The sequence below is a fragment of the Sander vitreus genome, unplaced genomic scaffold (genome assembly GCF_031162955.1).
Source record: "Sander vitreus isolate 19-12246 unplaced genomic scaffold, sanVit1 ctg318_0, whole genome shotgun sequence".
Lineage (NCBI taxonomy): Eukaryota > Metazoa > Chordata > Actinopteri > Perciformes > Percidae > Sander > Sander vitreus.
In genome coordinates, this window is record NW_027595465.1 from 56,796 (window position 1) to 83,025 (window position 26,230).

General features: G+C 42.4%; 3 protein-coding genes and 1 long non-coding RNA gene across 7 annotated transcripts in view; 1 reads left to right on the forward strand and 3 right to left on the reverse strand.

Moving 5' to 3' along the window:
• sos1 (son of sevenless homolog 1 (Drosophila)) overlaps window positions 1-1,768 on the forward strand; it is a 32,024-nt gene extending 30,256 nt beyond the window's left edge. For 3 of the 4 annotated variants that reach the window (XM_078244860.1, XM_078244862.1, XM_078244861.1), the window contains 2 exons: window positions 561-682; window positions 882-1,768. In XM_078244860.1, coding sequence (XP_078100986.1) covers window positions 561-682; window positions 882-1,310 — 551 coding nt within the window. In that variant the 3' untranslated portion in view covers window positions 1,311-1,768. The remainder of the gene's footprint in view (window positions 1-560; window positions 683-881) is intronic. The other variant, XR_013501157.1, reaches the window with a different exon arrangement.
• A 4,147-nt stretch (window positions 1,769-5,915) lies between these two features.
• gemin6 (gem (nuclear organelle) associated protein 6) lies at window positions 5,916-7,592 on the reverse strand. Its single transcript, XM_078244863.1, has 2 exons — window positions 7,341-7,592; window positions 5,916-6,471 (listed from the first exon to the last, which is right to left on the reverse strand). Exons 1-2 carry the CDS (start codon window positions 7,469-7,471, stop codon window positions 5,994-5,996), a joined length of 609 nt encoding a protein of 202 aa, XP_078100989.1. The 5' UTR covers window positions 7,472-7,592; the 3' UTR covers window positions 5,916-5,993.
• An 8,843-nt stretch (window positions 7,593-16,435) lies between these two features.
• LOC144513687 (uncharacterized) lies at window positions 16,436-19,057 on the reverse strand. The gene is made up of 5 exons (XM_078244866.1): window positions 18,917-19,057; window positions 18,625-18,743; window positions 18,186-18,243; window positions 17,561-17,697; window positions 16,436-17,465 (listed from the first exon to the last, which is right to left on the reverse strand). Exons 2-5 carry the CDS (start codon window positions 18,666-18,668, stop codon window positions 17,150-17,152), a joined length of 555 nt encoding a protein of 184 aa, XP_078100992.1. The 5' UTR covers window positions 18,669-18,743; window positions 18,917-19,057; the 3' UTR covers window positions 16,436-17,149.
• A 319-nt stretch (window positions 19,058-19,376) lies between these two features.
• On the reverse strand, window positions 19,377-24,999 carry LOC144513681 (uncharacterized). Its single transcript, XR_013501156.1, has 5 exons — window positions 24,876-24,999; window positions 24,360-24,510; window positions 23,750-23,846; window positions 19,567-19,655; window positions 19,377-19,473 (listed from the first exon to the last, which is right to left on the reverse strand). It is a non-coding gene; the product is annotated as an uncharacterized LOC144513681 (long non-coding RNA).
• Window positions 25,000-26,230: the final 1,231 nt, after the last annotated feature.

The following is a 26,230-nucleotide window of genomic DNA, read 5'->3' on the forward strand; positions in this document are numbered from 1 at the left end:
ACACGAGGTCCCTAGATGATCCTGTGTGAATAGGGCTTTTGTTATTGTCTCTGGTCTCAGGGTTAGAGTCTTGTGTCCCTGTGGGTCTAATGGTTGTCTCTCTGGTCTCAGGGTTAGAGTCTTGTGTCCCTGTGGGTCTAATGGTTGTCTCTCTGGTCTCATGGTTAGAGTCTTGTGTCCCTGTGGGTCTAACGATTGTCTCTCTGGTCTCAGGGTTAGAGTCTTGTGTCCCTGTGGGTTGTCTCTCTGGTCTCATGGTTAGAGTCTTGTGTCCCTGTGGGTCTAATGGTTGTCTCTCTGGTCTCAGGGTTAGAGTCTTGTGTCCCTGTGGGTTGTCTCTCTGGTCTCATGGTTAGAATCTTGTGTCCCTGTGAGTCTAATGGTTGTCTCTCTGGTCTCATGGTTAGAGTCTTGTGTCCATGTGGGTCTAACGGCTGTCTCTCTGGTCTCAGGGTTAGAGTCTTGTGTTCCTGTGGGTCTAATGGTTGTCTCTCTGGTCTCATGGTTAGAGTCTTGTGTTCTACTTCCTGGGGGTTTAACGGTTGTCTCTCTGGTCTCAGGGTCGTCCTCGGTCTCCTCCATGGTGAGTTTCAGTCGGACTTCTGAGGACGTTCAGGTTCCTCCTCCTGTTCCTCCTCGCAGACGTCCAGAGTCGGCTCCCGCTGAGTCCTCGCCCTCAAAGGTAACGCTCACGTTTACATACCAGTTCTGTTGTAACCCTACCCCTCAAAGGTACCTCTCACACTATGTCTCTAGATGTCTCTAACATCATTAATGTCTAATGTCACCCTGCAGCCAATCAGAGTCGAGTATTCACCAGACCATGGTATAATTGTCTCTAGATGTCTCCTAATCTCACTGAATGTCTCCTCCCTCCTCAGATGATGTCACAGTTGGACAGCCCCCCTGCCGTCCCCCCCCGCCAGCCCACCTGTAAGCTCCTCCCCCCTCGTTACTCCTCGTCCTTGTCCTCCTCGTCCCCCCCCGACAGCCCCCCCTCACTGCCTCCTCGGGAACCCGTCAGCTCTCCTCTGCACCTCCTGCCCCCCCCTCAGGGCCGCCCCCCCCGCTGTGACCTGCAGGCCTTCTTCCCCTCCTCCTCCCCCCCCCCTCTTCCCCCTCCAACTCCCGTCACCCCCACCCCCCCATCCAGGAAGACAACCCTCCCTCTCCTCCCCCTGGACGGCCCTCCTGTGCCCCCCCGACACAGCGTCCCTAAACTTCCCCCCAAGACGTACAAGAGGGAGTCTCTAAGCCACGCCCCCACGCTACTGGACACGCCCCCCGCGCTGGAGGAGGCGGGGCTCTGAGCTGATTGGACAGGCTGGAGGGGGCAAGGCTCTGAGCTCATTGGACAGGCTGAAGGGGGCCGGGCTCTGAGCAGATTGGACAGGCTGGAGGGGGCAAGGCTCTGAGCGGATTGGAACGGCTGGAGGGGAGCGGGGCTCTGAGCTGATTGGACAACTGATTGGATCAGAACAGACAGAAAAAATCTGATCCAGTCCGGACTGAGAAAACTAAAGATAATGTGCTCTTATTGTGAAAACCCAACTGCTTGTTTCCTGCGGAGCATTGGAGAACATTGGTGTGTGTGTGTGTCTGTCTGTCTGTCTGTGTGTCGGACCGCGCTGTGTGGAGCAGAGAGGATTGTGTTAACAGAACCAGAGAGGTACTGTGCTGGTTCTGTTTGTCTCTGATGTTCGAGGAGATGAATTCTTTAAAACAAGGGAATAAACGTGTTTGTACACCGAGCTGGAAGGACAACAAACAGCGCTCCACTGTCTTCATTTTATTATTTATCTGAAATATAACGTGTTCTATTCTTCAGATCTGTAACATGAAGAGTTCTGGATTCATCTTTTAAACTTTGCCTGCTACGCTGCTCCTGATTGGTTGGAGCGTTCATCATCATCACTGTTGTTAAAGGGAACGTTTAAGTGTTTGTTTATTCAGAATAAGAAAAAGGTTTGTTGCCAAAGTTGTTGTCTCGTAGTTGTTCCAGACCCTCCTCCAAAGCTCTGTGGAGGAGGGTCTGGCTACTCCACATAGTATTCTGGGATGGACTCGATGCCGGCCGTATAGAATGATTCGTCGTAGTCTTTAGCAGGTTGATGGTGAATGGAGACGATGGCAATAACTTTGTTATACTATATACTGAACATGGGTACTATATACTATATATGGGTACTATATACTGAACACGGGTACTATATACTATCCATGGGATATATGTACACTAAACATGGGTACTATATACTATCCATGGGTACTATATACTGAACACGGGATGGATGGATGGACAGATAGATGGATGGATAGATGCTATATACTATATATGAGTACTATATAACATGGGTACTATATAACATGGGTACTATATACTGAACACGGGACGGATGGATGGATAGATGGATAGATGATGGATGGATGTATAAATAGATGGATGGATGGATAGATGGATGGATGGATGCAAGTACTTTTTACTTTTACTTAAGTAGGGTTGTCCTACTTAAGTAAAAGTAAAAAGTACCTGATTTTAAATTTTCAAAAAAATACTTAAGTACTTTTACTTTTAATACTTAAACGATTTATTCTCTTAATGTCTATATTCTAATAATTAAAATAACCAGTATGGGCTGTGGCATTTTAATTAAGTTAGTTTTAGATTAATGTATTTGTGCTTACCATCTGTGGCCCAGTTTACATTCTGACTTACAATTCTGGTTATCTATCAGGGTGATCTGCATGAAGCTCGACTTTGTATTATTTCCCGACGGGACAGTGAATGCTGCACACATTTATTTAGCGAGAACACACGGGCTTGGACAACAAGTATGTGGCTTCACAGCTGAGGAGGACCGGGAGTGTTTTTAAGATAGATATACGGGTTGTATATTACCCCTCTGTGAACGGATGCTTCACATATAACCCAGCAGAGTATCGGGAGCAGCAGCAGTAACAGGAGCGGTACGCGCCTGGCCAATAAATGCTATTGAAGGCGGGTCTTGGTGTGGCCATAGTGGGATTCGTAATATCGCGAGCGGCACCGGGAGCTGGACGGCCACTGCTGAAGGCTTCCCTGCGGACTGCAAACGTGTGATGGTCAGGAAGACATTTTGGCAGGGGAAAAACTGATCAGAAAATGTAACGACAGTCTATAGTTAATCGCGATTAATCGCATATTTTATCACATGATTAAAATTCTATTTTTTTATTTCTAAAAGAAAAATGTGTGAATCTGTCATTATTGCACCATTCCTCCAAGTCCCTAACTAAAAACTAAAGATCCCTATCCTTACCAGAGTCAATCTAGTGTTTAGTAACTCCTAAATAATGTAGATTCCTCACTGACGTCCAGTGATCAGCAGTCAATGAGACAGAGTTTGGACTCTGCAGCAGTTCCAGTGTGGCTGCTTTCTCCGTGTGGTATGCGTGTGGTGAAACTACCGTCTCCCTCGACGGCAACGAGACAGGTCAACCGTAGTACGTCTTTAAGACCCGAGTCCTCTACCATGCTGACAGGTCTGCAGGTAGTTGCCACCCGTTTAGCCCGCTAGCTGGTAGCATCACATTAACTGTACTACTATGCTTAGCTCCGTAGCTGGTAACTCCAGCTTGACGTGCTTCGGTGATATTTTAATTCAGCTTTACACAACGTGCATATGGCTTTCGACTTGTCTACGAGCCGTCCGGGAGTTTTGTAAAATAAAAAGCTCCATTCAGAGTTATTGCTGCTGTGTTTCTCCATCATGCTGCAGCCTGCAGCAGCAGGATGTGTTAGAGGAAGTGGCAGCTTGATGAGAAGTAATCTTGTTGCATCGGCCCTTAATCACATTGCGATTAACACGTTAACGCTGTCAGTTAAATGCTTTATTAACGGCGTTAACGCAAACTCATTTTAACAGCGTCAATTTTTTTATCGTGAGATTAACGTTCTTTTTGGCCTATCAAACTTTGTAGTTCTTTTCACATGCTGTTGCAACAACTAGTAATGTTAGAAAAACTACAACACCACACCGGATCTAGCTAGACCAGAAACTAAACAACAGACACGCCTGCACTTGTTTGGGCTTGGAGCCGGCCAAAGAGTAGTAGGCTAACGTTACGTTTTGAGTGGATGGCGAGCGCAAGACGCCAAAATGGATGCCAATAAGATTCTGAATGGAAAGTTTACTTTTAAAAAGTTGTCGGGGGGGGCAGTAGTTTCACCACACACAGCCTGTAGGACACGGAGAAAGCAGCCACACTGGAACTGCTGCAGAGTCCAAACTCTGTCTCATTGACTGCTGATCACTGGACGTCAGTGAGGAATCTACATTATTTAGGAGTTACTAAACACTAGATGGACTCTGTATATCAGCATATGGTTTTAGGACTGGGTTGTTTGTATCATGTTGACAGTTTTTGTCATTTGGGACATTGTCCACCCCCTTTTCTGTCCAGGAGAATTGTTACATTCCTTATTAGAAGAACGTAAAGGTTACAAATGTCCTGCTGTGGCATCTGGTTTTTGGACCGTTTAGTTTGAACTGTAGAAGCAAAGTGTTAGTGTTACATCTCAGTTAGTTAGGGACTTGGAGGAATGGTGCAATAATGACAGAGTCACACATTGTTCTTTTGTTTACAGTAAATAAATAATTACAAATCTTACAATCAAGTTCATAAAGTCACTTTCTTTGCATTCATTTGATTCCCAGTTAAGATCCTCTGGTAAGAACGGCTTTCATTGTTAATATGGACTTAAACTGTTCTGAAATGCTAAATAATAGAATTATAATCATGTGATAAAATATGCGATTAACTATAGAAATTTCAGCGATTAATCACGATTATCATATTAATCGTTTGACAGCCATATATATATATATATGTGTATATATATATCTATAATATATATTTTTTATATATATAAATATATATATATATATTTTATATATATATATATATATATATTTTAAGGCTCTCAATCGATTAAAAAATGTAATCTAATTAATTACGTACTCTGTGATTAATTCATCGCATACATAGTTAACGGTGCCTGAACCGATACTTTTTAAGAAAGTAAAAAAAGAAAAGAAATAAAAAGGTACTAAACAACAGTTGGTGACATTAAAGAACGGCTTGTTTATTGCTAAGGCCATATGGTCAAAATTAAATGATTTAATAATAATGTATAACAATAACAATAGCTTATTTCACTAGTAAACTGCTGTTGAACGACAAAAACAACCAGATGGAAAAGGACATTTACAATAACTTCAAATGCACCACGAGTCTGTAGTTTACCAGTTTCATTGAACGCACCGTCTGTATTGTTTCTCCGACAGCAGCTGCAGATTGTTACATCCCGGTGTTGAATCCTCTACAGTAAAACACAGTCACACTTTACACCGTTTAGTGTTAGCGGTCAGCATTTAACCCTGTTTAATCAGCTACTAGCTAGTGGTAGGCTAAGGTTAGCTGCTGTCGAGTATAGTGTTAACTAGCTAGTGGTAGGCTAACGTTAGCTGCTGTCGAGTATAGTGTTAACTAGCTAGCGGTAGGCTAACGTTAGCTGCTGTTGAGTATAGTGTTAACTAGCTAGCGGTAGGCTAACGTTAGCTGCTGTCGAGTATAGTGTTAACTAGCTAGCGGTAGGCTAACGTTAGCTGCTGTTGAGTATAGTGTTAACTAGCGTCACGTGCAGCGGTGTTTGTGTTGCCTGGCTCCGGGTCAAACGTCAATATGGAATGGATTAATCTGCGTTATTTTAGATTCATGTTTCCAGTTGCTGCTGCTTCAGTGTTAAAAATGAAAACATCCATAATCTCTGATGGGTTTAAATATTAAACTTTGAACTTCCTGTAAACCTCAAACAACACTTTTATTTTGTAACTTTCTTCAGACTGATGACATCTGCAGGCAGGGGGCGGAACTTCAACCTTCAGTGATTTTTATTGGACAAAAGACAGAAAACAAAACTTAATCTGAACTCAAACTGTCCCAGACGGCTGTCAGTCACAGCTGCTGCCCTCTGATTGGTCGGCAGGCGGCGCCGTATGACTCTGGATCAGTCTCTGGATGGGTTGGTCGGCAGGCAGCCCTGCGCTGTGATTGGGCGGCCCTGCCGCCTGACTCTGGATCAGTCTCTGGACGCGGTCCAGGATGATCTGGTTGGAGCTGCAGCAGTCCTCAGGTCCATACGGCGCCGTGATGGTCAGAACGCCGGCCACCAGCAGCTCCTCGCCATCCTCCTGCACCGGGACTCGATTCTGCTCCAGCCAGCGGCGCACGCCGGCCCGCCTCTGGCGCAGCTGCTCGGGGGATAGGGGGCGGGACCTCGGGGGCAGGAAGGAGCTCTGCAGACGCTCCATGGTCTCCTGGTCCGCCTCCTGCAGGACCTGCACCTCCTGCACAGCGTGACCCATCACCACCTGGACTGAGGCTCTGCCCCCCCCAACCTCCTGGTCCTGGAAGTTCACCAGAACCAGACTGCAACACACACAACATGTGTGTCAATAATCAATACACAGATTAACACACACACACACACACACACACACACACACACACACACACACACAGAGATACACACACGCTGATTTATATTTTCCTCTGTGGGTGCTAACAGGTGAACGCCCTTTAAATAAAAAAGTAGTCAGAAATTGTTTCCATTTCAGAACCTTATGAAATGGACAGCGGCCGACACGAACACACACGCCTAGTAACTGGATAATGAAGCTGTAGTCTGTCAGCTCGGGACGGGACCACTCCTCACAGATACAGATGGGACTGGAGAAGACCAGTTCAACTGACACACAACCATCATCAGCTTCATGGGAAATTAAGAACCAATGCCACCAACATAACCAGTCACACTATGACAGACGCTGACATAACCAGTCACACTATGACAGACGCCGACATAACCAGTCACACTATGACACACTATGACAGACGCCGACATAACCAGTCACACTATGTCAGACGCTCCACTTAGCACCAACTGCAATGTTTAATTTTAAATGAATGGAGCCTACTGGCAGTCTGGCACACGGGGGTGCTCAGTATTTATCGGCACACACACACACACACACACACACACACACACACACACAGTGAAAACATCTGGATCAATAATCAGTATATAGATTAACATAATTAAACATTAAAGCCTTTGAAATAAAGTCACAGGAATGTGTCTGTGTGCGTGTGTGTGTGTGTGTGTGTGTGTGTCTCTCTCTCTCTGTGTCTCTGTGTGTGTGTGTGTGTGTGTGTGTCTCTCTCTCTCTGTGTCTCTGTGTGTGTGTGTGTGTGTGTGTGTCTCTCTCTCTCTGTGTCTCTGTGTGTGTGTGTGTTACCTCGCGGACACCGGATCCACGGTGAGCAGCCAGCCGCGGTGTTCCTCATCTTTTCCCGCCTTCACCTTCACCTGTTTGTTGACGTAACGGATCCACTGCAGCGGACCTAACAGAGACCAGCCGCACTGCATCACGGGAATACAGTAATCTATCAATATAATCACACTATCGGCCTAATAACAGACACGTCTCCATACAGAGGATCTTTACCGTGCTCGGACTGCTGCACGAGCTTTAAACCGTCCGGAGGAAACACGAGGCTGGAACAAAGGTTCCGCCGGAACAAACCAACTTTATTTATAACTTCACTGAACACAAACATGATTCGTTAAAAAACAAACGGCAGCTTTCCTTTTTAGCTGGAAGAAGATGGATAATATTTCAAATATTTTTTTCTTCATCTGTTCAGATTATTTAGTTTTGTTGGTGTATGTATGTATACTATGTGTATATACGTATGTATAGTATGGGTATGTATATATGTATGTGTGTATGTATGTATTGTATGTGTGTGTATGTATGTATACTATGTGTATGTATAGTATGTGTGTGTATGTATGTATAGTATGTGTGTGTATGTATGTATACTATGTGTGTGTATGTATGTATTTATAGTTTGTGTATTTATGGTATGTATGTATGAGGAGCCGTATAAGACATTATTCATTCTGGTGCTCTCACATACATATATTTTCACTCTCACACACATATATTCTCCTCTCACACACATACATTCACCTCTCACATACATATATTTTCACTCTCACATACATATATTCTCCTCTCACACACATACATTCACCTCTCACATACATATATTTTCACTTTCACATACATATATTTTCACTCTCACACACATACATACGGTGGCCCTGAAGTGCAAATCACAACAGCAAATAGAAAAACGCAACAGCAAATCACAAAACACAACGGCAAATATGAAAACACGACAGACACGACAGCAACTAGGAAAACACGACGGACACGACAGCAACTAGGAAAACACGACGGACACGACAGCAATTAGGAAAACACGACAGTAACTAGGAAAACACGACGGACACGACAGCAACTAGGAAAACACGACGGACACGACAGCAACTAGGAAAACACGACGGACACGACAGCAACTAGGAAAACACGACAGCAACTAGGAAAACACGACGGACACGACAGTAACTAGGAAAACACGATGGACAAGACAGCAACTAGGAAAACACGACGGACACGACAGTAACTAGGAAAACACGACGGACACGACAGCAACTAGGAAAACACGACGGACACGACAGTAACTAGGAAAACACGACAGACACGACAGCAACTAGGAAAACACGACAGCAACTAGGAAAACACGACAGACACGACAGCAACTAGGAAAACACGACGGACACGACAGCAACTAGGAAAACAAGACGGACAAAACAGCAACTAGGAAAACACGACGGACAAGACAGCAACTAGGAAAACACGACGGACACGACAGTAACTAGGAAAACACGATGGACAAGACAGCAACTAGGGAAAACACGACGGACAAGACAGCAACTAGGAAAAACACGACGGACAAGACAGCAACTAGGGAAAACACGACGGACACGACAGTAACTAGGAAAACACGACGGACACGACAGCAACTAGGAAAACACGACGGACAAGACAGCAACTAGGAAAACACGACAGACACGACAGCAACTAGGAAAACACGACGGACACGACAGCAACTAGGAAAACACGACAGCAACTAGGAAAACACGACGGACACGACAGTAACTAGGAAAACACGACGGACATGACAGCAACTAGGAAAACACGACAGCAACTAGGAAAACACGACGGACACGACAGTAACTAGGAAAACACGGCGGACACGACAGCAGCTAGGAAAACACGGCTGACCACGACGGCAACTAGGGAAAACACGACGGACACGACAGTAACTAGGAAAACCACGGCGGACACGACAGTAACTAGGAAAACCTGACGGACACGACAGCAACTAGGGAAAACAGGCGGACATGACAGCAACTAGGAAAACACGACAGCAACTAGGAAAACACGACGGACACGACAGTAACTAGGAAAACACGACAGCAAACATGAAAACACGACAGCAAATATGAAACCAAAACGGCATTAACTTCTACTGGAAAATGTAGGGCCTATCTAGCAGAAGACGGAGCCTCCTGATTGGACAGACGGACTGCTGTTAAAAGTAGGCGCTTTTCCGTGTTTTTCACCTCTCCTTCCTGTTAAAAAACAGACAGTCCGACTGTCCAATCAGGAGTCTCCGTCCTCTACTAGATAGGCCCTACCTTTTCAGGTAGAAGTTAATGCCATTTTGTTTTCGTATTTGCTGTCGTGTTTTCCTATAATTTTATTTTGTATTTAATTTAGTATATATATATATATATATATATATATATTATTTTTTTTTTTTTAAATCCAGGACAAAATATTAGGTGTGACTTTATCAAACGTCTACACAGAATACCAATTTGGTTAACTAGCAGACAAAAATACTTTTTTTTAAATGAAAGACATTTTGTTTAGGTAAAAAAATATTTATTTGTATATTAATATTTTTATTTGATCACTAAAACATTCAGCAAAAGTAATTCATACAATTGTATTCATTCTATGTGGTGTGATGTCTTTTGTCTAAAATCTCAGTCTGTGATAAGGTTTTAGGGATTTTCTTGGGTGTTCATTAAGGACATTAAAACAACCTTGGATCAACTGAAAAAAATTGAAGTAATCAATCACACGAAATATTTGACATTGACTTAAAGTAAATCATTTAATGTAGTTTAACCTGAAAAGTTTAATTCCAAGCAACAACCTTTTTAAAGGTTGGATCAAACTAATTATTTATAGCTCTGAGTAAATTAATTATTTTAGGTTGTCTCAAATCAAAAAATAATGGTTGTCATTATTTGAAATGTATAGTAAATTCAATTTTAGAAAATTGAATTTAATACATTTTGATCAATGACTACTCAGAACACATTTATATTTATTGTTTAATAAATGTATGAAGATAAACAGTCTGCTTCAGCTGAACACCCAAAACGAGACTATTGATGTCATCAGAAGACACATCATGGCGCTGTGAATAGTAGCACAACTCCTAAGACATCATGCAGTACCCATGGTGAATTTACCAGGACATGCATTTTATAATTCAGTTGTGAGCTTACTGTCAGCTAAACACATGGTCAATTTGCTGCCCTAGTAGTTGATATTTTCACCCTGCTGCACACACCGCCCCACCCTAATCTGTGAGGTCTGTGGAGGTACTAACAACATCTGTTTATGGCAAAAAAGGTACTCTGACATCAGAGATTGTGGTGGGGCAGTGTGTGCTACAGAGTGAAAATATCAACCACTAGTGCAGCATTTGGACTATGTGTTTAGTTGATCTTTATCATTTGATGTAATGGCTTACACAAAAATACTTTGAGCCCACAAATTTGTTACATAATTCAAATCGTCACTTGATGACATCACATTTGTAGTAATATTGAATTAGGAAGGTTTTTCCTGATAGAACACATTTCACCGTAAAACATCCTTAAAATACAATTAAATGTTAATATGACAGTATTGTACACATGTTTCAAATGTATATGATGATGAACAGTCTCTTTCAGCTGAACACCAGAGACAAATCCTGGAACTGCTCCTCAGACAGTGAACAGTGGAACTCCTAAGACACTGACAGAGTTTCTGATTCAGCGCTGTAAGCGCTACATTTAAATACAACTAATTTATATGTAATAGCTCAAACATTACTCTGAGCCCACAAAGTTGGTTACTTTAAGTATCAGTCACTTGATGGAATCACCAGTTAGAAACATTGAAATAGGAACATTTTTCTGAAAGGAAACTCTATCCAAATGATTTTCTTCAAGGGTTTTAAGATGACTTGTGTGAATCTCTCCAGTTCTCAAGAGAGAAAGCTCCTGGCCCTCTCCATTGGTCTGAAAATCTAAACTCTTTTGTACAAATCTGTGCAGACGCTGCAATCAATCTCTGCAGTTGTCCAGAACGCTTGGCCTACTTGGGCCTTTGAGGCTGGTAGTCTCCGAACATGGGCAGCCACATTTGTAAATGCTGCAGTGAAAATGCAACCTTGTAAGTGCAACTTCTTACAAAAGGATCCAAAGTCTTGGCTGTAGAACACCATAACATTTAACCACAAATGGAAAATAAAATCAAGCAAGTCTGTGCAATTCAGCTCTGCCTACTCTGTGCTGTACAGCTGGGTGCTCAGTCTATTGACTTTTGGGGTCATTTTTTTTCCATCAAGCTCCATCAGGACCTTTTGCACAAATTCAAAGGTGAACTGCAGCCTTTCAGATATTTTATGTTGAGTGTGTATATGAGCCCAAAGACCATGGCAAAAGCTGTTGCAACGAGGGCAACTCGTTCAGGACCTCGGTTCCTTCGATGACAATTTGAATGTCTTTGGGTGGACGGAGAGGATCCTCTTTGCCAGTGATAAAGATCGCCATGACTATCTGCTCCAGTTCTTCAGCCTCATTTTCCTGCATAAAAAAGAAAAAGAAAAGAAATACGTTAGCTTCAGAAATCTCCAGATTTCATGTTAGATCATAATACACTCTAAACTTTCAAAACTTGAATAGGTGCAAATCAAACAAATGTTTATTAAAAGGGGTGTGACTAGATTAAAAGTGACAAGATTTCTCGTCAGGTTAAAAGCTGTTTCATGAGATTCCCGCAATTCACATTTTTTCACACGCTGCCAAGCGACACATCAAATTTTCTCACACAGTAAAAAAACAAATGTATAACTGATAACGTGCACTCACAGAGTGAATCAACTGTGTGTGGATTTGTGGTGAGAGTTCTGCCTGATCAGAAGTGTTTACTCTAGGGCTGCACGATATTGGAAAAAAACTGACATTGCTGACATCACATATTCTATTCTGCAATATATATTGCGATATGAAAAAATACAGGAACAGGAGTTCAATTGCTCCATTTGAAAAGAATTTAGCATCTTAAAATTATTGGGGTGATTTTGTAGGGAAAAATGCATAGAAAATAAAAATAAATAAGCAGAGGATTTATTTTTAAAACCAGCCATTCTTGAGCCTGATTGTCTCATTAGCAACAAACTGTGTGTATGTAAGAACTCTTAAATCGGAGTAAGAGTAAAGTAAATCGGTTGTGAAAGTTATATAGTAACGTAAAGAGTAACGTAACTAGTAATGTAATATTATTACTTTTTTAAGGAGTAATAAGTAACTAGTAACTCATTACAATTTCTGAGTAACATGCCCAACACTGATGATGACGTTATTCTCGTTATATTCCAACCCAGTCTCACAGCAGTTCCTGTAAATGTCACGTTATTTTTAATCTGTTGATACGTGTTCATGGGCACGTTTTTTTCATGTAAATGTCACGTTATTTTTTTACGTGTTCACGGGCACGTTTTTTTACGGACACCGGGAGGCGGCCGAAAAGGACGCCCCATATGCCGGGAAGGGGGACGCGCGACAATAACGGGATGGCGGAGGTTGGGTTTAGGAAAAACCCTACGGGGAAAGGGCGCCTCACACGCCAGGAGACGGCCGCGGGGGACGTGCCACAATAGCGGGACGGTTGTGATTAGGAAGACTACGGGAAACAAAACGCCACCTGCGGGACGTGATCCCTGCTCGTCCGGGTGAAAGTCCCTGTGCTGTTTGACCCATCCACCACCCCAAGCAACTTCCCTTCGCGTATTTTCGGCTCTTTATACTACTATATATATACTACTCATGCTGTGGTCACGAAATATGCTTCCCATTGAAATACATTAGTTCACATTTCCGTGCTGGCCACCACGTAAAAAATGAGAAAAACATGCCCGTGAACACGTATCAATAGATTAAAAATAACGTGACATTTACACGACCTGCCTTGAGACCGGGCTGTATATTCTGACATTTTTCTGGACATGTCAGAGAACACAGATATGTGGAGAGATTCTGAATGTGCAGCAAGTTTTGAACATGAGCAGAAAACCTGCTGAAAGCTGTTAAAGTCCAGGAGTTTATAACTGAATTAAAATGTATTAATTTATCATTGAGGTGAAAAGGTGCCACAATCTTAAAGAGGTAACTTCCCCAAAGACACAAAGAGGAGGCAAGACTAAATCATGGCTGCGTGTGTGCTGACCCGGCAGGAGTTGATTGACAAAAGTTGATCTACAGGAGAAACATATCTGAAAGCAACACAGAATGCCTGAGAGCCGTACTGCATTATATTGTTATAGTGTTAGGTTTTGAATTGCCATATGCCACATCAATTGTGTTTCCCCCTTACATAAAGACATTTTCACCATACATTGGTGCAGAAAAATTCCCCAGAATGCAGGAGATTAAGTGTTTACTGCTCAAAATTGAGTCATAATTCAGCATCAAAGATTTCTTATAAATAGTGTTAAATTATCGTCTTGTGAGTTGAGTTTCTCATCACACCCCTATTTATGACATATGGCTAGGAAACCTAGACTATGACCCTGTTAGTCTGTAGGTGTTAACTGTGTGAGTAAGTGAGAGACATGCCCTTACCTGGTATTCTTCGATAAGCTTCGCCCAGGTAGATCATCAGAGATTTGAGGATGCATTCTCTTCTGATGGTGATGTCCACAGTCTGAGTAAGAGCAGCTACTATTAATTAAAATTAAACATTTACAAAAAAAACTAACTATTCAGCCATGGATCCCACTGATACACAACTTATTCATAGATACCTCATCTAAAACCTGCAAGGTCCTGGTGTTAACAGTGTAGCAAACTAACATTACCAGCTAGAATTAGATGGGCCTGTAATATTATGGCTGATTATGGGTTACCGATTATGGGATATAACGGTGGCAAACAAGGGCTGTGTCCGAAATCACCCACTACTCATATAGGCCTACTAGAAAACCATATAAAACCAAACCAGTAGCCTGTCGTACTGTAGAGAAAAGAGGATATCCAACTGCAACTGCAGGTGTTTGTAGCATCTGCTAGTGAGATACTGACATTTATAGTTTATAAATGTTAACACTTGCCAATATTAGACTTGTTAGCATTTTCATGACCCAATTTGTGCATTTTTCTTCAAGGTTTCTTTGATTATTACAATATTTTATTTATATTACAGTCTGTTATGTTGCAGTGCTGAGGAAAGAAATTGGTGGTAGCCTATGTTTTTTTTTAAATTTAAAATGCAATGTAAAATGACAAAATAATTTACTCACTCAATTAAAAGGCTGCAGTTTAAAGCATAATTACATTAGGGGAACAATATTTAGACTATAGGCCTACACTTGGCAAAGCACCTGCCAGATGTTGTAACAGATGACCTATCAAAAATGATTGACTTCTAACCCTCAACATTTATAGCTTACTATACTAGGAGATATTTATATGTATCTGTGCATCACAGGATTCTAATGTAAAACCATGTACAAAGGTCTTGGTATGAATGACTAGGCTGTATTTAGGAACAAAACTCTTTAATATAACATAATATAAAACTAGTTTAACATCACTGTTAATCTTGCGAAAAGTCTGTCATTTTTTTTATCAGTCCTTTTTTTTTTTTGAAGACAAATGTGAAAAGTTCTGCTGGAGAACCCCATCCCAGATGTCCATCTCCTGGAGGGCTTCTTTCTTTTCTTCTCTGTCCATCGAAAGGACAGCAGGGAGTTTCAGTCCTCCATCCAATGTTGACTTACGGCACCAGTCAGCTGCAGCAAGGCTATCTTGGATAAGAATGTTTTCCTGCAGTAAAAAAGTATGTTATTGGTAATTGATGTTGTTCCCAAGTAAAGATTTCAGACTTATAGAGCATTTACAGTACATTTGAAAGAAACATAAAAAATGTTGTACCAACAAATGCTGTCTTTATCAACACTGTGGGTTCCATCTAAAACCCTCCAAACTAAATTTCAGTATATATTCATAATTGTCTTAATTGTACATATAAATAAAAGAAATTAAGAAATGGTAATGCAACAAATGTGTATCCAGAGCATCTTCAATACACATCATTAAGTACCACTGTCATTGTGTCCTGGGAGTGAAAGAAGCTTCCTGTCACAGTAAGCGATGCTGTATTGTATGGTCAAGCAATGGACAACACCTTCATATGACTTTGATTGTGTGAAAGGCTAAATGACATTCATATGGGTGTTTATGTTTACTACTTTAGTGTTCATCAGGGACCCTACAATGTATTCATTTTCATTTTCTACTTTTGTATTTAACAAATTACTTCATTGCTTAACTATATTTATATTCAGCTCTATTGTTATTTGTTTGTTTTACATGTAAGCATTGCATATTTAATAATTAATCAATGACAACAAATAGAAGTTTATCGAAGCTTCGAGGGTCCAAATTTTACATTTATGAACTTCTGAGTTGTGATGCTTGTGAATGTGCTGTACGGCTTCCACCATCGGGAGTCGCCTTTGAGCTACTCAAAAGAGCTGAGATGCAAAAGCCATAAAACCAAAACAACTTTGTTGCTGGAGTTAATACGTAGATGCATTAACTAGTACTTTCAGCAGAATAGAAACAGTGTCTGTCTCTCTGGCTGCAACACATACACAATTATTAATATATTACAGATTGCCAATTTTGACAAGATAGCTGTCCTGAGTTAAATAAATTTTTGTGGAAACGGTTTTGGGGGGGGGGGGGAGTTTACAAATGGTTTTACCTCTTCTGTGCTGTCTGTTTCATCAGCTGTCTTCCTTGCAGCTCTGGGGAAAAAGGAAATGATCTGTAAATGTGATTGATGTGAAACATCACCTGCTAATTCACTATATGCCACAACAAGCATAATGCATTCAGTGATGTTTCATATCGACATGCACACCAACATCAGAAAGAACGTCCTGTAGCCTACCCTTTCTTTTCCTTTGAAGGTGTGGTGGTTAGAAGCACAGATTCAGCTTGGTAACGACACAGGTTGCTGTTGCCTTGCAACCACTGAATCAACACTCAACACTCAATCAAGAAATACAATTATTTTTAATAATGAGCATGTCAGAAATTATCAGCTTCAATCCCATTACAGTATTTAGTCTTGTATACTGTACATTTATGTTCTCACTAAAATTGATAGTCATACTTAAGTACTTCAGTTTCGATTTTAACAACTAGTAGTAGAAAGTCATGATTCTATTTTGCTAGTTGTGGTATGTATTCTGCAAATTACGTTCTCCAAATTATCCAAAGTCAAGTGACACTTGTCCTATGGCATTACTTACTCAGTAATTAGTTTTCCTGTAAATGTAGTTATATTATTTGTGAACATTACATATCCTCATTATTTTACCTTTGACAAAATGACCTCTGTTTTGAATAGCTGCTTCTCAGCTACAGTTCCAGGTACTGTCAGGATTTTTTTCCAGTCTCTGGATAATCTCGTCTGTCTGTGGTAATAAGTAAGTAAGAAGCATGAAAACACGTTGACAGGGGATATTAAGAAGGGTTAACAAAGAAAACTGTTAAATTGTGCACAGTCAAGGCAACATTTTAATTATTCATTACTCCCTTTCCCCCTCCTCTGCCTTAAAGTCCTGTAATGGATTTGAAGTAATGTCAATCCTTCTCTGTCCACCAGCATTCATCTGACTTAAAAGGTTTCCTCCCCCAAAATGACAGGATATTGGTTTCAAAATCAAAATAGTTCATGTGCTCTGTTACTATAGCTTTCTTTGTCATGATATCCTTATATAAGTTTATTATAGGCTGTCTAATTTGGGCTTTCAAATACAATTAGTTAACATGCTAAACATGTGCATTGGGATATGGAATATATGTTTTGGTGAACAGAGCGGACTTAAATGCATGCTGAAATGAACACAAATTTATTGAACAAAAACTGGCGAGGAACTCAGCAGCAGGAACTAGGATGGCGAGGGAGCTCGGGGAAGCACGGGGAAACCGGGGCTGCAGACCCGAGGAGGAGGCACTGGAGCAGGGAAGCAGAGGAGCCAAGGAAGAGCTGGCTGGACGTGGAGATGGAGGCAGGGTGAAGCAGGGTGCCGTGGGAGGACTGAATGGGGAGGCCAGCTGACTGGATATGAAGGTTTGGAGGTGAACACTGTGAAAGCAAACACAAAGAAGGGTAAGACAAGGAAACACACAGGGACAGGTAAGTGTAAAGGATTTTTCAGGTAGCTTATCAGCGAGCATCACCGGTGAAGCGGAGACAACGATTCAGCGGAGATGGTCTGTTGAGCCGGGGTTGAAGTACTGTGCTTAATTGTAGATGGCTGGCACGTGTGCGTGGCGGGAGAGCGGTGATGGTGATTGCAGCAGGTGTGTCTTGTCAGCTGGCAGGCAGTAGACAGGATGGGAGGAGGGAAAGCAAAAGAGACACAGGGAGAGAGACAGAGCCGACAGAAAAAAACCAACAGTTAGAGAAAATAAATAAAAACTCACAGCCAGCCGACCCCAACCATCACAATATATGTCTAAACATCTGTGACTTCAATATATTTTTCAGTCACATACTATTGTGATTGCGATTGAAGACCAGGAGTTGTGTCCACAAATAAGAGTCTACATACCTTCATGTCATTGAATAAAGTGACATGTACGCTGTAATGTTTTCTCAGGGCAGGATCAAATCCTCTGTGTTTCCACAGATACATTCTATTGGACAGAACATGCCTACTTTGCAGATTTTTCAGATCCTATAATAGTATAATAAAGTATTTTTAGATGTTGATTCAGTTTTTACCAGTCTTGTTAAAGTTGTGAATGCCACCTCATAGTAAAAACCTTGTAAATGTCACTTGGGAGCAATGTATGTTTTTACCGTAATCTCTTCATCTGTCAGAAAGTCTTCTGCTTTAACAGCCTCCACGATGTCGTCTCTGTTTAAGACAAAAGCATTGCAGAAATTGGCTCCATGTTTTTACATCTTTTCATTTCGAAACATTGACCTTAGATTAGCAAATAGATAAAATGTTACACTGGATTTAATGGACATGTAACTAGCAAACTGGCTGCTGATATGTGGGTAAAGGCTAAGAATAATGTTTTGTCTTACTGTCTATATCTTTGTAATTATTAATAATGTCGTACATTTATTTATGTTTACTTATGTAGTTGTTAATTAATTTCATACATTAATATTAGTCTTTTATATTAAATGTAAAAAAATGATAAACTGCATTCATCAAAAACAACTATAAGAGTTATCAATTTGGTTTCAATGGCAACCATTGGTCTGACGTGTATGAGGTTATTCTTACATATCTGGGATGTTGTTGCATCCACAAAAGAAATCCTTTGACATCCAGTCTCCTTCTACACCAGCACACTCGAAATGCAGCCAGTTTTTGCAAGGTGAGCGTTGTACCCATTGGTATTGCTTTATGTGGTTATGGAAAACACAGGTAGAAAACAGGATTGTGAGAACTTTACCAATATTCCACAGTATCTTGACACAGGTATTTCCATATAATCAGTAGTGCCTTAAATATAATGGACCTCGTCAACTATGTTGTGTGTGAAGTTTTGAGTTGTCATTTGTGTAGTATATACTTGGTTGTCCCTGTTGCTCGCTGGAACAAACACAACTTTGTTTTCCAAGCCTGGCAATGGCTGCTGGAGTCTGTTTTTTTGGCTTCAGATTCCTGTAATTTACTTTTCTTTTCTTCCATTTTTAATTTGTCTTCTGCAGTAAGTGGAAGTCCTGTGTAACAAAAAAAGTTGCTCTAACCAGATCCATTTTCTTTTCAACAGTATATTGTATATCATCATATAATAAAACATAAATTACTCCTACCTCAGCATTGACATTTTTGATCATTTGGGTAGCATGATGCAGCCGCAGAGTCCTGCACTGGTTGAGAGTCAGAGCCTCTGTACTGACCGCAACATGTTGCACTTCATTTTCAGCTGCCTAGTTGGGAACAAAACAATTTACTTTGACGAACCCACAGATGTCACTTGCATGTCACAGGAAGACAAGCAGCACACAGAACAGGCAACTCACAGAACACATGAAAACTCCACAATTATCCGAGTCCTGCTGCTTCCACTGTGGAGGATATGTCACACAACATCCTTGATGACCGCCAGAAAATCTGAAGACATTTCTACCAAAAAAGCAGCAATATTTGTTTAGCATATTGTCACATTACCTTTCCAATACCTGAAAAAATGTGTATTTTATGTTACTCTCCCTTTACCTGAGGAGGTCCATGTCATTGTCACTTATGTTTGAATAAAGCCCAAGTAAATCGTAGACCCGAATGTCTTTGGTTCTGAAGTCAAACACCTACAAGGAAACACATCAGTTTATACAACCTTCCAACATATGACAAAATTATAACACAAATATTTAGTAGGCCTATATGAGTAGTGGGATGATTTCGGACACAGCCCTTGTTTGCCACCGTAATATCCCATCCATCCATCCATCTTCATCCGCTTATCCGGGGTCGGGTCGCGGGGGTAGCAGCTCCAGCAGGGGACCCCAAACTTCCCTTTCCCGGGACCACATTAACCAGCTCCAACTGGGGGATCCCGAGGCGTTCCCAGGCCAGGTTAGAGATATAATCCCTCCACCTAGTCCTGGGTCTCCCCCGAGGCCTCCTCCCAGCTGGACGTGCCTGGAACACCTCACTAAGGAGGCGCCCAGGCGGCATCCTTACCAGATGCCTGAACCACCTCAACTGGCTCCTTTCGACGCAAAGGAGCAGCGGCTCTACTCCGAGCTCCTCACGGATAACTGAGCTTCTCACCCTATCTCTAAGGGAGACGCCAGCTACCCTCCTGAGGAAACCCATTTCGGCTGCTTGTACCCTGGATCTTGTTCTTTCGGTCATGACCCAGCCTTCATGACCATAGGTGAGGGTAGAAACAAAAACTGACCGGTAGATTGAGAGCTTTGCCTTCTGGCTCAGCTCTCTTTTCGTCACAACGGTGCGATAAATTGAATATAATACCGCACCTGCTGTGCTGATTCTCCGACAAATCTCCCGCTCCATTGTCCCCTCACTCGCGAACAAGACCCCAAGGTACTTGAACTCCTTCACTTGGGGTAAGGACTCATTCCCTACCTGGAGAAGGCAATCCATTGGTTTCCTGCTGAGAACCATGGCCTCTGATTTAGAGGTGCTGATCCTTATCCCAGCCGCTTCACACTCGGCTGCGAACCGATCCAGTGAGTGCTGAAGGTCACAGGCCGATGATGCCATCAGGACCACATCATCTGCAAAAAGCAGCAATGAGATCTCCAGCCCACCGAACTGCAACCCCTCTCCACCCCGACTACGCCTCGATATCCTGTCCATAAATACTACAAACAGGATTGGTGACAAAGCGCAGCCCTGGCGGAGGCCAACTCTCACCTGAAACGAGTCCGACTTACTGCCGAGAACCCGGACACAGCTCTCGCTTTGGTCGTACAGAGATTGGATGGCCCTGAGAAGGAACCCCCTCACCCCGTACTCCCGCAGCACCTCCCACAGTATCTCCCGGGGCACCCGGTCATACGCCTTCTCCAGATCCACAAAACACATGTAGACTGGTTGGGCATACTCCCAGGCTCCCTCCAGGATCCTTGCGAGAGTAAAGATCTGGTTTCGTTGTTCCACGACCAGGACGGAATCCGCATTGTTCCTCTCGTTTTTGAACAGGGGAACCACCACCCCGGTCTGCCACTCCTTAGGCACCGTCCCAGACTTCCACGCAATGTTGAAGAGGCGTGTCAACCAAGACAACCCCTCCACACCCAGAGCTTTAAGCATTTCTGGACGGATCTCATCAATTCCTGGGGCTTTGCCACTGTGGAGTTGTTTAACTACCTCAGCAACCTCCACCAGGGAAATTGACGACAATCCCCCATCATCCTCCAACTCTGCCTCTACCATAGAGGGCGTATTAGTCGGATTTAGGAGTTCCTCAAAGTGCTCCTTTCACCGGCCTATTACCTCCTCAGTTAAGGTCAACAGCGTCCCATCCTTACTTTACACAGCTTGGATGGTTCCCCACTTCCCCCTCCTGAGGTGACGAACGATTTTCCAGAAGCACCTTGGTGCCAACCGAAAGTCCTTCTCCATGTCTTCTCCGAACTTCTCCCACACACGCTGCTTTGCCTCTTTCACGGCAGAGGCTGCAGCCCTTCGGGCCCTTCGGTACCTTGCAACTGCCTCCGGAGTCGTCTGGGATAACATATCCCGGAAAGACTCCTTCTTCAGTTGGACTGCTTCCCTGACCATCGGTGTCCACCACGGTGTTCGTGGGTTACCGCCCCTTGAGGCACCTAAGACCCTAAGACCACAGCTCCTCACCGCAGCTTCAGCAATGGAAACTTTGAACATTGTCCACTCGGGTTCAATGCCCCCAGCCTCCACAGGGATGCACGAAAAGCTCCGCCTGAGGTGTGAGTTGAAAGTCTGTCGGACAGGGGCCTCCTCCAGACGTTCCCAATTTACCCGCACTACCTGTTTGGGCTTACCAGGTCTGTCCAGAGTCTTCCCCCACCCCCTGACCCAACTCACCACCAGATGGTGAACGGTTGACAGCTCCGCCCCTCTCTTCACCCGAGTGTCCCAAACATATGGCCTCAGATCAGATGAAACAATTATAAAATCGATCATTGACCTTTGGCCTAGGGTGCTCTGGTACCAAGTACACTTATGAGCATCCCTATGTTCGAACATGGTGTTCGTTATAGACAATCCATGACTAGCACAGAAGTCCAACAACAAACAACCACTCTGGTTTAGATCAGGGAGGCCGTTCCTCCCAATCACGCCTCTCCATGTGTCTCCATCATTGCCCACATGCGCGTTGAAGTCCCCCAGCAGAACTATGGAGTCCCCGACTGGAGCCCTATGCAGGACTCCATTCAAGGTCTCCAAGAAGGCTGAATACTCCGAACTCTTGTTTGGTGCATATGCACAAACAACAGTCAGAGTTTTCCTCCCCACAACCCGCAGGCGTAGGGAGGCGACCCTCTTGTCCACCGGGTTAAACTCCAATGTAGCGGCGCTCAGCCGGGGGCTTGTGAGTATCCCCACACCCGCCCGGCGCCTCACACCCTGGGCAACTCCGAGAGAAGAAAAGAGTCCAACCCCTATCCAGGAATATGGTTCCAGAACCGAGACTGTGCATAGAGGTAAGCCCCACCAGATCTAACCGGTAGCGCTCCACCTCCCGCACAAGTTCCGGCTCCTTCCCCCACAGAGAGGTGACATTCCATGTCCCCAGAGCCAGCCTCTGCTGCCTGGGTCTGGTCTGTCGAGGCCCCTGACCTTCACTGCCACCCATGTAGCAGCGCACCCGACCCCAGCGGTTCCTCCCACAGGTGGTGGGCCCATGGGATGGAGAGATGTCCGCCACGTAGCTTTTTCGGGCTGTGCCCGGCCGGGCTCCGTGGCAAACCCGGCCACCAGACGCTTGCTGACGAGCCCTCCATCTGGGCCTGGCTCAGACGGGTCCCCGGACTTCCTCCGGGCAGGGTCACTTCATCCCTTCCTCGATTTTTCATAGGATTTTTGAACCATTCTTTGTCTGGCCCCTCACCTGAGACCACTTTGCCTTGGGAGACCCTACCAGGAGCACAAAGCTCCAGACAACACAGCCCTCAGGTTCATAGGGACACACAAACCTCTCCACCACGATAAGGTGATGGTTCCCGTTATATCCCATAATTGGTGAAATGTGCCATGGCATCTTATGGTGAACCGGTGGCAACCCACACAAACAGCGGCATGTGCCGCGGCATCCTAGATTGCCACCGGAAATACCATACAAACAATGGCAGGTGTCAGAGTAAATTTGTGGCATCTCAACCTGCCACCGGAAATACCACTGCGAGCTGCCAATGCCACTATTTGAGCTAGCTGTCTCTCTATTATTTACCCCCCTTCCTGACAAGCTAGCATGTCATGGTTGGTACCAATTGATGCCTAATGTCATGTAGTTTCATATAATACTGATATCTTCACTAGCTTTAAAACAGAGCCCACATAGCTCTGAAAGACAGTAATTTCTGCAAATAAACGTTTTCTAGGCTCTTCGCGCCACTGTTAACTATTAACAACACTCAGCAAAGCAAATGCATTTTAATACATAACATTAGCTGTAACGTTAACTAACTTATATGCCCCCACAAAATGCATTTTGAAATGATAGTTGTTAGTATGATAGTTTGCATTTATTAGTTAGCTAGCTAGCAAACTGTGATAACATTACTCACCCACTACCAGGGGTCGGCTAACGTAACCCAACGTTTGAATGAAAAATGCTAACGTTAGTGCTATCTTATAATTTACATGCTATCAAGCGTGAGTGCTGAAATTATGGCCAGTCAGGTAAACTTGGAAAAAAATGTTAACGGTAGACAAAGTTCATTGTTGTTACCTTAAGTATCAATGTTGCTCGTTGTTCTTCTGTGTCGTAGCCTGGCTGGAGGGGTCTGTTGGAGTGTACCGTCACGGCCGCCGCCCAACAGATTATTCTGTGTGATGGACGTTTTTTTTTAAAATGCTTTATTTAGATGTAAACAGGTCAGGGAGGGTGATCTCAAACTCAACAATATGCATGTGCAAATCATGCTTAATCTAATAAAAATGCTCTGATCAAATGAATAAATTCAGTTTACTGTCGCACTTCCAATTTATATTGTATCCATCTAAAAAAATTGATTCAACCATAAACATAAACTAAAACGTTTACTTTAAATGAAAAAACTAATAATGTTAAGATATTTCAACGAGAAAATACACATTAAACGAACAACAGCAATGTTAGACTTTGTGAAAAGTAAGCAATTGATTAAATGTATCTCCAAGGGCTAGACTTCAAAAACTCAGAACTAAGAATTTGGAGTAGGAATTTTGGGAGGTCCTATGAATTTCTGATTCTTCGTTTGACATTCTGCGGGATGACTCCTGCTAAATTGACTGAGAATCCAACGCAAAACAGAATTTTAACATTTTTAACAATTGTTGATGCACAATTTACAATTTACTTTTAGAAGGCTGACTGGTGGAAGGACATACTGGCAGATGATTAGAAGAACCGCGTCTAGCTTGTGTAAGAGATGAGGACTGCATTTGGAGAGTTGAACTCAAATTGTTGTCATTGCTGCTATCATCCATGAAAGGATCACCATCCAGTACCTGGAAAAATCAAGATTTGTCTTTATATTTCCAAGAGTTACTTCTACCATCCATCTTTTAGAGGTACATCTCCCAGAGTACCAGTATGCCCTCCTAATTATAAACTTTGCTACTACATTACGACAAAGAAGCCAATTTAGTCAATTTCTGGTCTTAGATTGAACATTGTAAACATTACAAATATTTGTATAGTTCCACAAAATGTTCATAGTTACTAAACTGAAATTAAAGTTTAAGAAGAACAGATTACAGAAGTCAGCGGTAATTGACAGCATTTAATCATCATGTATGCATGAGTATGCACCAATTATGGGTTATTATTCTAACAGTACTCTGTAGGTCAATTCAAAGGTGATATTTCTTACCAAAATTGGCTTTGATGGTCTGAGGTATAGGGCTTTCAATGTATATACTTTGTGATTGAGACTTGCATCCAGTTCCTGTCCAGCACGCAGTTCGGGGGAAATCAATCTGTTGCCACATGCCATCAGAAACTCAAGGCTGAAAAAAAAAAGAGTAAACATGGTTTTACATTTTATTTTTGGGATCAATGCCAAAATGCACAACACACATTGGAAGTGATGATTGGACATGATATAGCCAATAAAGTAAAAGTGCTTACCTCACTTCAGCAGCCAGTCTTTTCTCCAAAGGCTTCCCTTATTTGTTCAGTGACAGTCTTCTGCTCCCAAGACTTATGGAATTCAAACCCATTCAATATATGTCCGTGTTTGTGTAACCGTTGTTTAGTGTGATGCTTGATGACGACATTGCTTGACGGCTTCAAAAGAAGGATGACATCTTTGTTGAAAGTATTGTGATGGTGAATTTTGCCCTAATAAAACAAAGCAGACATCATACTTGATATGTATTCATCCTTTTATTAACCCATAACACATGGCACATACTTTTATTTCTAGAACTCTACAACAACAACTTTAAAGTTTGCTGTCATTCAATGATTTATGTCCTTTAACATTTCCCTAAAACTGGTGACAGTGTAGGCTAGGCCTACATTAAACCATTTGGTTCACTTAAATTAAGCTGATGAAACAACAATACCATGCAGCTAAAAATCAGAAAGGCTTTCCCACAAATAATGACACCTCTTTTTACTTAAAATTTGGCACTGTCAATATTAGGATTACGAATGCTACTGACGCTTAGCGCTGAACAAAGTGACAATGATCTGTAGTTGTGATTTACATTTTATTGGAGTTTTGTAAAAGCACAACAATCCAAAGGAGTATAATGACACAAACAATCCCAGGGGAAAGCACTTAAAAGCAATACCAAAAACACTTTTTTCTATTGGTCCTCAATGCAGGGATGCCAACTTTTGAGTTCAGTTTGAGTGGTTTTTTCCATTACTACTCCCCAGAAACTAATAACCTATCACACAGGTGTATAATGCCCCTGGAAATGTATTATGATTGTAATGTATTATGCATTCACAACTTGGAAGATTCAATTCCTAAAGCCTCTTTTTTACATTTCTTATTGAGGCCACTTATACTTCAGGACAGAGTTTTCTAAAAACACGTTAAATTGCCATGTGCTAACGGAGGTAAAGTGTTGAGAAAAATCCATTATTTTTTAATAAAATATTTTTTTGCCCTTAATTTTTAGATTATAAAAATTTTCAAAATGACCAGTTCAGCAAAAATCGGTTTTGTGTAAACTAGACAGTATTTTATTGATGGTCACTATGGCGGTTACG

Coding starts and splice junctions, on each gene's coding strand:
- gemin6 (XM_078244863.1), bottom strand. CDS start 7,471: ATGCAGTGCGGCTGGTCTCTGTTAGGTCCGCTGCAGTGGATCCGTTAC. Junction 6,472..7,340: donor GTGGATCCGGTGTCCGCGAG/GTAACACACACA, acceptor TGTGTGTTGCAG/TCTGGTTCTGGTGAACTTCC.
- LOC144513687 (XM_078244866.1), bottom strand. CDS start 18,668: ATGTCAAAGGATTTCTTTTGTGGATGCAACAACATCCCAGATAT. Junction 17,698..18,185: donor TGACAGATGAAGAGATTACG/GTAAAAACATAC, acceptor ACTGCCTGCCAG/CTGACAAGACACACCTGCTG. Junction 17,466..17,560: donor TCGTTGTCTCCGCTTCACCG/GTGATGCTCGCT, acceptor TTGCTTTCACAG/TGTTCACCTCCAAACCTTCA.